The sequence below is a fragment of the Polypterus senegalus genome, chromosome 8, assembly GCF_016835505.1.
Source record: "Polypterus senegalus isolate Bchr_013 chromosome 8, ASM1683550v1, whole genome shotgun sequence".
Lineage (NCBI taxonomy): Eukaryota > Metazoa > Chordata > Cladistia > Polypteriformes > Polypteridae > Polypterus > Polypterus senegalus.
Window position 1 is genome coordinate 160,710,100 of NC_053161.1, and position 11,159 is coordinate 160,721,258.

The window sequence follows — 11,159 nt, forward strand, 5'->3', positions numbered from 1 at the left end:
GTGTGATGTATGAGAATGAGATGTAGCCAGTGAAGATGGAACAAAGAAAAACTGGATAGAGTAGAGATGAGAATTTGCACAGTGTCACGTGATATGATGTGGTGAGGGCTGGTGTAAAAGAAACATTAACTGTTGGCAAGTTACTGTTTTGCTATAATGGCAGGTTATTCATACAGGCGTCTGTCATAAGAAAGGGTGTAGTAAGCTGACCGAGGACAAATTTCCTTTTTTGGAATTCGTCCGTTAGACAAAGGAAAGATGACTTTTCCTCCTTTAAGGCCCCATCTGCAATGTACACAAAATAGAAATGGTTAGCAGATTCATGAAATACAAGATGAAATGCTTAGATAAACATATTGTGCTTATTGATAAGTAAGGGGAAGGAGGAGAGAGATTAAAAGCTGATTGAAACAGGGGAGATTTGCCCTTCTACCTTGCAAAGTATGAATCCTATGTACTCACCAGTGACTAAATAAAGACTGATTGATTGAACTATTCCTGTCTTCCTTTGGAGATCTCCTTCCACACTGGCTTAACAGGAAGACTTGATGTGGGGGCATTAGGAGTTGTGCTGAGGAGAAGCAGACTAAAGTCAGTTTGGGCATGCTGAGTGAAAAGCAAAGGACGGTTGGGTAAAGAGGTGCAAAGATGGAGACTGAAGTAGTAAAGTCAAGAGGGAGTTCAAAAACGTTGGGATTGAAGGTGATGTCAGAAGATATAAAAAGAAAGGGTCCTACCCCAGAAGATTCTCAGGACTGTGGAGAGTTAAGGAGAAAGATTTGAGGCAACCAAGCTAGTGCTGAGGCTATGGTCGAAGACATCCCCCACCACTGATTGGCTCCAAAAATTTACAGAAATTTCCTCAAAGTGCCAAACTGCAGTCGTCTTATTATTTATTTATTTATTTTAAATCTCAATCTCACAAGAAAGCCGTCAAGCAGAATCATTTACAGCAGGAAGCTTGCGAGATTCCTGTGCTACATTAGTTTATAGCGGTACATCATGCCCAATGTTTTCTACCCCCACTCAGAGTGGATGAAGGTTCATAATGGCTAAAGACTAATAAATACAGCAACAGTGGATTGGTCACATTAGCCTGAACATAGACACCTGGCCTGAAAGGTGACTGTGAACCATTTGTTTGGACACAGCACAGCTGGTAAAGTTGGCTTTTCTCTTTTTTGATGATTCATTGTGTTTTATTGGCTAGCACACGAAACAGAACTCCGAATATAGACTGAAGAACTGGGGGGAGGGGGGCACCAGCTATTTTGAGCTTTTGAAGATCAATTTTTTTTTTTTAAAAAAAGCACAGTACACATAGCTGCTAAATTCTAATTACAAGCAAACTGATTATATTGTATGCTTTTGTTAAAATTACCAGATGTCTATTTGTTTTAAAAATGTTCTCCTACTTCTAGTTTTGAACTCTGCATTATTAGTTTATGCGATGGATGGGTTCAATGTAAGACCATCCCACCTGCGCAAGGTAATGTGTCAGTGTTCATTCTCTAATAGCTATTAACTTCTTAAATTTACTAGTTGGCAGTATGGTCTAATGTTCTTGCCATGGTATAACCTAAAATTCTGATGGTTTTTCTAGATACCAGTATAATGTACAAGGACATTAGAACAATCTAGACAAGAACAGACCATTCAGCCCAACAAAGCCTGCCAGTCCTATCCACTTAATAGCTTTAAAATAACATCAAGTCGAGTTTTGAATGAAGTTATGGGAAAGAGTAGTGAAAGCTAGGTTAAGAAGTGAGGTGATGATTAGTGAGCAGCAGTATGGTTTCATGCCAAGAAAGAGCACCACAGATGTGATGTTTGCTCTGATGGTGTTGATGGAGAAGTATAGAGAAGGCCAGAAGGAGCTGCATTGAGTCTTTGTGGACCTGGAGAAAGCATACGGCAGGGTGCCTCGAGATGAGCTACGATATTGTATGAGGAAGTCGGGAGTGGTACAGAAGTATATAAGAGTTGTATAGGATATGTACGAGGGAAGTGTGACAGTGGTGAGGTCTGCGGTAGGAGTGACGGATGCATTCAACTTGGAGGTGAGATTACATCAGGGATCAGCTCTGAGCCCTTATTTGCAATGGTGATGGACAGGCTGACATACGAGATTAGACAGGAGTCCCCGTGGACTATGACGTTTGCTGATGACATTGTGATCTGTAGCGATAGTAGGGAGCAGGTTGAGGAGACCCTGGAGAGGTGGAGATATGCTCTGGAGAGATAAGGAATGAAGGTCAGCAGGAACAAGACAGAATACATGTGTGTGAATGAGGGGGAGCGAGGATGCAAGGAGTAGAGTTGGTGACGGTGGAGGAGTTTAAATATTTGGGATCAACAGTACAGAGTAATGGGGATTGAGAAAGAGAGGTGAAAGAGAGTGCAGGCAGAATGGAATGGGTGGAGAAGAGTGTCCGGAGTGATTTGTGACAGACGGATATCAGCAAGAGTGAAAGGGATGGTCTACAGGATGGTAGTGAGACCAGCTATGTTATATGGCTTGGAGACGGTGGCATTGACCAGAAAGCAGGAGACAGAGCTGGAGGTAGCAGAGTTAAAGACGCTAAGATTTGCACTGGGTGTGATGAGGATGGACAGGATTAGAAATGAGTACATTAGGAGGTCAGCTCAAGTTGGATGGTTGGGAGACAAAGTCAGAGAGGTGAGATGGCGTTTGTTTGGACATGTGCAGAGGAGAGATGCGGTTTATATTGGGAAAACGAGGTTAAGGATAGAGCTGCCAGGCAAGAGGAAAAGAGGAAGGCCTAAGATGAGGCTTATGGATGTGGTGAGAGAGGACATGCAGGTGACGGGTGAAACAGAACAAGATGCAGAGGACAGAAAGATATGGAAGAAGTTGAGTTTTGAAAGTCTCTAAAGTCATAATGTCTACCACACTACTTGGTAGTGTATTCCATGCATTTGTGGTTCTCAGCGTAAAGAAAAATTCCTAATGTTTGTGTGAAATTACTTACAAGTATTTGTAAATACTTGTCAGACTAAAGTAACAAATAAATCAAAAGTACAGCTTTTCTTGCTCACTCACCACTGCTGCCCAGCAAACACACCACAAGAAATGGCTTCTTCCTTGTCCTCTCTTCCTGTAGCATTGATTCACCAATAAGGTCGATGCACATGGTGCTATGGGTATTACTATTAAAGGGATACACTGACACATTACACACAGTCCACATACAACACTATGCAAATGAACATTCCCTTTGACCTATAAATCACCAATTCCCATTCTTATCACATACACACATTGCAGTCTTCATTTTGTTTCACAAGTTTATAAGGTAATTTTTAGCATACTGATAAAAAGGTTTTCTTAAAACTCATTTCAGAAGAACAGTTTCATCTACTATATTGGATATATATAACATATGAAGACAAAATTACCAAATTCACCAAGTTACAGGCAAATCTGAAGGACTTTTCACACTCCAATTCTGTTTACTTTGTCCGAACCAGGGATCAATTCATTATTTTGTTTCAGTTTTCAGTTAGTTTGCGTTTCATACCGAAAAATTTCAAGTGAACTAAACAGATCAATGAACAGGCCGTGGGCATATTGTGGACTTCTTTTTATTGGCTTAAAAAACATTTTATCCTGGAGAAAAAAATTTCATGGACAGTCAGCAAACTGAGTTTGCATTTTTTTTTTTTTAAACATTATTGAATTTATTAAAATCAAATAACATTCGCACAAGCAAGTAAAATTTTAATGTTCAAATCAAATCAACCCCCCACGCATGAGCACGCATGAGAAAGAGCTAGGCCAACACAGTAAAACTTTAATAGTAGGAAAAATAAGTAAATAATAAAATAGAAGAAAAAAAAAAAAAAAAGAAAAAAGGGGAAGAAAATCTGCTTCCTCAATTTAAATGCGTATTCCAAACTTTAATTAGATCCTGCCAGCTTGTAAAAAAAAAAAAAAAGATTTTTTTCAATTTAAAATAGTATATATTGACCTGAATTTCCAATTTTTCCAGGAGTTATTGTCATGAAGCTTATTGTTACATTGGCTCTTACAATTAGCAGGATTTGAAGGATAGATTAGACATAGCTTGCTCTCTTTCCCATAATTTTGTTTATTTACTTCTATTAAGAAAACACCTATTATTGAACAACTGGAAGACTATTTGTAAATTATGTGCTACTATGCATTGGATACCAAGGTTGGGAGCCTGCACTGATACAGCGTGTTGCCACACCGAGCACACGACAAACCACCTTAGAATCCCAAATTATGACCCGAGTGCAGCGGTCCAACGGGCGACACCTCAGCGCCACACTAGTTTGAATGGAGTGGAACAGTGTCAGGTTTTTTTTTTTAAAAAAAAGCAGAGGCTAAAGTGCCAATTCTGCCACCAACCCTCGAGTTTTCCCTACAATTTAGAGGACTTGCTTGCAGGTTAACATCATAGGCAGGATGGAGCAATTGCAGGTTAAAGGCCTTGGTCAAGGGCCCAAAGGAGTGGAATCATTTCTGGCATACAGGATTCAAAACGGCAATCTTCCGATTGTCAGCACAGAGCCCTAGCCTCAGAGTCACCACTCCTTCCATATGAAAAGGACACGCATCAAATAAGTGAGTGTACCCAAAAAAAAAAAAAAAAAAAAGCTGGTGTGTACATTAAGAGGACACCCCACCTCTGCACATCACTTTCATTGTGTAAGATTAGGGGGTTTGATTGCGTGTCTCACAGGGTAGTGCTATTCATTTCTCCCTACCACTGAATATGTTTGGACTGATCCAGCCACAAGTGATTATATATCTTTTTTTTTTTTTTATTAATTTTATTGCAATCCATACAAAGCAATCAAGTTTTGACAAAAAGAAGAATTGAGCTAAGACAATAAACATGGGGAAGTGATGTCTGATCATGCATGTGAGAGGCTGTGAGTGATCCGGAGTCAGGTTCTATGCTTCCTCTGATTTGCTGGTAACTGGGGGAGCTTTTTAATGCAAATTATGTTATATTTGCACCCATGTGCATAATTTATTTTAAAATTTTTGTTTTTAAATATTCATGTTAACCCTCTGCTCATGATGTGAATGACTTTCCTTAAACAAATTTTTTCCCCCTCATCAAGCAATGACTGATTGAAAGCAAAATTTCAGAAATGTCCTAATCACCAGGCAGCAGGCACTTAAATAAGCCTACCAGAGCATGCACAACTTCACCTGTAATGCACTGTATTTCATGTATTTAGATTGGTTCCATGCCGGGTCATATTCATCTCTCATGTGAACCACTCCAAGGTTCACTTGGTACTCGCACTGAGACCCCCTTTACCAAGGGTCCTAGTACGGTTGTTTTGGTCCATATCAGAGAGTGTGATTTGCATGTTCATATCTACCTAAATGAACTGAACTTTCAGGGAATTCACACCCAAGTTTAATATAAAAAAAAAAAAAACACAAAGAAAAAGAGCTGCATCAAACAAAATAGGTGTGAAAACACTGTTATTTAAATGTTCATATTTAGCCAATTAAAAACAAATTCCTTTAAACTGGATTAAAACGTGAAAAATAAACTTTAGTGATGCCACATCTTACATATTTTTGTAATAATGACACCATATACTATGCTCGTGCTGTGAATACGCACAAAGTCACATGCTATCCACATCAGATTTGTTTCATTTTCCTCTCTGTCGTGCTACGACAAACACTAAACAGACATGTGTGTCAGTTCCTATTCATGAAGCTCACCCAGCCATTTGCAGCATACAAAACATGTAGTTTCCTTCAACCCCAAACCCCGGGTCTGCCGCCATTGTCCTTTTCTGTTTGCATTCAGTATACGCATTATACTTCTGGGTTGAGTGCTCACTGGCTGTTAACTTTTTCAGACAAAAACGGCCTATCACTATGACTTTCAAAAATCAACCGAGTCCGATTTTGACAATACAAGTTGCAGAGAGATGCAGGGGCTGTTAACAGCACTAGGGCTTTGTTGTCCTACACTACACAGCAATGAGGAATCAAGAAGGTCTTCAGTTCACAAGGCTCACTCACATTTGATAATGCTTCTCTTTCATGGACAAGAGGATATTTTGGAAGTGCTTTCATAATAGTGTAGCCAAAATACATGTGTTTGGGACATTATGAGAATACATTTGGATACCTCACATGGGGATTATGCAATGAACCTAATTTAATATCTTTTTAAATGGACGTTGTTCAGCATTGCCAGTCAGTGACTCCAACTGTGTCAGGAACTTTGTTATACCCGTTCTCTATGAAAACAAGTTTTTTCTGACTCATCAATTTAAGCAACATAATTTATCAAACATCAAATTTTGACGTGGGATATTCCTTTATATTTTTATTGCTATATATTAACAGCTATTTGTTTTCATTCTCTTTTTAGAATATTGCTGTGGTCGTACTGCTTACAGGCTGCTGTCCCCATTGGCAGTCATGTGGCTGTTACATCATAACTTGCAAAGTACCTGGATTAAAGAAAACCCTCTTTTTTTTTTTTTTTTTTTCTCTCTAAGTAAAGTTTTGATCTTGCATTCAGATTTAGGAAGATGTTTCTTTTTTTTACTGCCATTCTGCCCAGCAGCAATGCCCCCTATCTTCCATACAAAGAAATCACACACATTTGGACTTCCACTGTCTATATTAAATTATATTGTACTTGGGTGCCTTCTGCAGCCAACTCTGGATTGACTTCTGACCAGCAGGTTCCCATTTATGAGTGGTTTCCCAATTGTCATATTTACAAGGTTCCACGCCAAGTGGTCTCTGGTTTTCTGAAATTCCTTTGATGAGAGTACGTATGGCAGGCTGACATTTTGTCTAGAATGGTAGTGGGTCTCTGATGGACCACACACAGGTCTGTGACTGCTATAACTGATGGGATAGGCTTCAAGGTTGACTGCAAACAGCTATTGTATTTAAAAAGACTATACAGTTACTTAATGTACTTACAGTATATGTGAGTGCAGAAATTACAACCCATTATATTTTATACACCATACATACAAAATCGGCATGAAAATCCTACACCCGAGCTAACATGCAGCCGTGACCAGTATTTTCTGTATGTTTTCCAATGGAATTTTGCAGTATAGAATTTGTTGTGCCCATGCATCAATAAGCTCTCTCTCATCTTTGTAACATTTAATCAAGAAGTCAATAGAAAAAATTTGAAAATTGTGGTGAATTTACAAGGGCACACAACAGAGTTGTCTGTGATTTTTTTTTTTTTTTTTTAATAAAAAACAGTGTTTTTACATATTACAAATATTCTTTTTGTCAAATGGCTATCTCAAATCACACACACCCACCCCTTGTGCCACAATACAGGACACAATGCGCACCTTGGAATCAGTCTGAAAACTTCAAAATAATCTTGTAATTCGCCACACACCGTGATTCACTTGCAGTGACAGCCCTGGTGACTGAGGAGTGTCGAGAGGTTCGCAACTACAGACCTTAAATGTGACAGGACTTATGCGAGTTGTTTCAAGATGTAAATCTGACACAGCTTTTAGAAAATAAACTCCTCCACCCAAACAATACATTTTTGCAATTCTCATCTCTTTTAATGCTAACTTAACACAAAGCAAACAAAGTACTGACTCCTACTAATTAGAATGAATTAAAGTGGAGAAGGACAAACTAATTGCCTTCACTCCACTAATGGCACGTAGACTTATCTTGCTCAACTGAAAGAATCCTAAATCTCCTATTCTAAGTCAGTGGGTAACTGATGTCATATACTGTTTGAAATTGGGGAAAAAAATCTAATTATCACTCAGAGGATCGGTGCAAAACTTTTTTTAAAATGTGGCAGAATCTGATCAGTAACATTTTAGAATAAATTTCCTTTTCGGGGGAAAAGAAAGAAAGAAAAAAAAAAAAGTACTCTTCCTTTCTTTTTTTCCCTTTTATACAGTAGTTCTGGGTGCTGGTGCTCCTCTTTCTCTTGGGTGGAGGTTGAGTTTTGCTTTGTTTGTTTACTTTGTTAAGTTTGATTTAAATTGCATGGAATGTTATCTGCTTCACATTAAAATTAAATTAATTAAAAAGACAAAAGCAGAGTTACAGACTGGTTGGAATGAGTCACTGGGGAATCAGCCTACATGACTGGAAGTTATTAGTGGGTGCCACAATTTGTTAAAAGTAAGTAAATGAATCCTGCAAGTTAAAGATCTCTAAAAACCATAGAATATGATGGGCCTTTAGTACAAATCCAATTTATCTATTTTAAAACAAGTCATGCTAAATTCTAAAAACATTTTGGACCGTTTGAGAGTAAGTTTGACTTTTTGACCTAATCGTTTATGAAATAAGACACTTTTTTGCATTGTGTTATGAAGTGTGGGTTAGGATTCTTGCAATTGAGTAAAGATATACAATGTGCAAACAATACAGCCTAAGATATCACAATACATTTTTGTAGCAGAATGTCTTTTTCTCACCAGAGGTTTCTCCAGCCCAGAGCCTCAGGCTAATTCTTTGTATTTTTCAATCATAGCACTTACCTTGTTCTGAATGTCTTGAACCAGATGCTTTTGCAGACGTCTTCATGTCATATTCCTGAGATTCACACTTTATGTGAACAGAAGGATCCTGCAGGGAGTACGGACTACTAAGCATGAAGCCTAGACCAACAGCTTCGTCATCTGGACAAATGTGCAGTGTGTCAGTTTCTGATTTAATGTCACCATCTTCCTCTTCTTTGACAATGTTAACCAGTTCATTTTTCGGCATGTTGATGTTCAGAGTTGACTCAGATTCACAGTCCCCTGTCTTAACGCTGATACTCTCTTGGTGAAGGTATGTAGATTCCCATACACTGTCCTCTTTCTTAATATCCACGCTTCTTTTCTCAATGTTACACTTTAAAGGGAGCCCCTTGGAAAGTGCAGGACTCTTCTCTTCCGCACACATCTGTTCGGAGAGTCCCTCCTCACATTTGCATCCCACATCCAGAGGTTCTTGAACAGCCGGGCACACCTCCTCCATGTTGTACAACTGGAAATGGTGGCTTCCTTTTTATTCTGTAGATAGAGCAAAGCAGAATTCAGATCTGCATCAAAAAAGCACTGGAAACCATCTGAATCAACTCTTTCAATGGTTTCCACATCGGTCATTGCTTAATACCCTTTAATCACTCTGTCTGCTCCTCCCTGGACTTCTAAGAAATGAAGTTAATCCCATACATTTTTTTTTCTTCAAATTTGACCTCTGAAGTGTGTGATTTGTAATTCAAAGCATTTCATCACAATGGGAGCGGCTGCCACAGATCTGTAGTCAATGAGACAGTCTGACAGTTCTCACTCCCAACTCTAACAAAATGCCTTGGCAGAGACCCATTCAACAGAAAACTCTTGATTGACTGCAATAGCTTCACAAGCTGCCCATGCTTTATCTAGTAAACTTCTTACCAATTACCTGTATCGATAATTATTACAAGCCACTAATGTCAATATTCCCTTTCAATGTGTTTTAAATGATCCTAAGGAATCTCTGATATCTGTTAATGCCTTTTAAAATATACATACAATGTTATCAGGAAAACAACAACAGGAAACGACTTGTTAAATCTATCCTCTTTCTACTGAAGTTAGAGGCAGAACTGCAAAAGACAGTTTCTCACCATCTTATGGCCGAGTTTAGACAATATGGAGCCATTAACAAGAGTTTGATAGAGAGGACTAAACTCGACATTGACGTTTAAATACACGCTTTGTTAAATCACCTTATACTGTATTTAGAAGGTCGTAAACAGGTTTTCTATGCTCTAACTGCGAAAATATTCAATTTATAAATAAAGAATCCTACTTCGCGGAAATTCATTTATCGCGGCAGAGTCTGGAACGGATTAACCGCGATAAACGAGGGTTGACTGTAATATGTTTTCAATTAAAATACTACAGAACACACAAATCCAAATTCATAATCATCAGCTTGCATTACTAAATACTTATGTAAACTGTACTTTCATTTTTATTTATTTTTTTAACTTAATTTTGGTCAATCACTGCATATGGTGCACTCATTTCAAGGTGCTGCCCAACCCCATATTATCATCGACATCAAAAATAATAATCTGCGCATTTGATAGGAGGAACCCAGAATTCAACATTCATTTACTTTGAAGAATTTCCCACGCATAGGAACCTCATGGGTTACTGACCATTACCTAGCGGTGGTGAAATCAAATCGTCACGACGCTTTTAGAAATAAATGAGACAAGAAAATTAATGTGAACCCACAGAACAGCGGGCGCAGTGAACATTTGAGGTTACCGGGACTTGGCGTCCATACCGCAAGACACAAGGAAGCCGAGAATTCTAAAAATAGCGCATACCGCCCTGCGCCTTCTAATTGGGGGTTCGCGCAAACAGACACAGATAACACAGACGCCAAACATTCTGAATGAATGAATGAATGAATGAATTAATGAAGACATGCAAAACTCAATGGGCCTATCATGAATTGCAGCCACAAGTGCACAGCCATCAGAGTCATTAGCAGGTAACACACACGGAGTGATAAATATGCAGGTCTAAACGTGGGGGTGGCGTAAAATGAACCCTAAAACGTAAGCAAACGAAGTACCCCGGTGAAGTTCGGGCCGTGCGATAGCTGCCAGTGTTGACCGTCGCGGCAGTGCGCTTTAATTTTTATTTTTCTTGTCTAATATTTTAATTTCGTACTTACCTTTTACCTACGAGATACTTTATTACACAATTGGTTTTCACAGAATGAACGACGCCCCACGAGTCAACACTTAAAGACTCGCGCCGAAGAGACACACGTGGAGGGTGAAGACGGCAATATAAGACAACAACTTCCGGTTTTCAAAGAAACAGCAGCGAAGGTGTCAAAATAAAAGTCCCCTAAATGCCTGCAATACCCATTCATCCGAAATGTCCACTTTCTTAAAACAATAGTTTACCGACTTTAGATTTCAGTAGAAGAATCTAGTAGTTATATTGGAATACAAGGGGGATAAAAACGCTTACTTAATAAAAATGACACATTTTAGATATTATTATATATTTAAGCAAAAAATAAAAACTTTAACCTACCAATTCACTCCACTAATTATAGGCAGATGAGCAAAGCTGCATAATTTAAATTAAGCACTTGAAAAAAAGATGTCATA

General features: G+C 38.6%; 1 protein-coding gene across 1 annotated transcript in view; it reads right to left on the reverse strand.

Moving 5' to 3' along the window:
* Positions 1 to 10,930, reverse strand: part of LOC120534651 (zinc finger protein 721-like) — a 51,800-nt gene extending 40,870 nt beyond the window's left edge. The window contains exons 1-2 of the mRNA XM_039762242.1: positions 10,712 to 10,930; positions 8,527 to 9,045 (exon numbers count right to left, since the gene is read on the reverse strand). Coding sequence (XP_039618176.1) covers positions 8,527 to 9,010 — 484 coding nt within the window. The 5' untranslated portion in view covers positions 9,011 to 9,045; positions 10,712 to 10,930. The remainder of the gene's footprint in view (positions 1 to 8,526; positions 9,046 to 10,711) is intronic.
* Between the last annotated feature and the right edge of the window lie 229 nt (positions 10,931 to 11,159).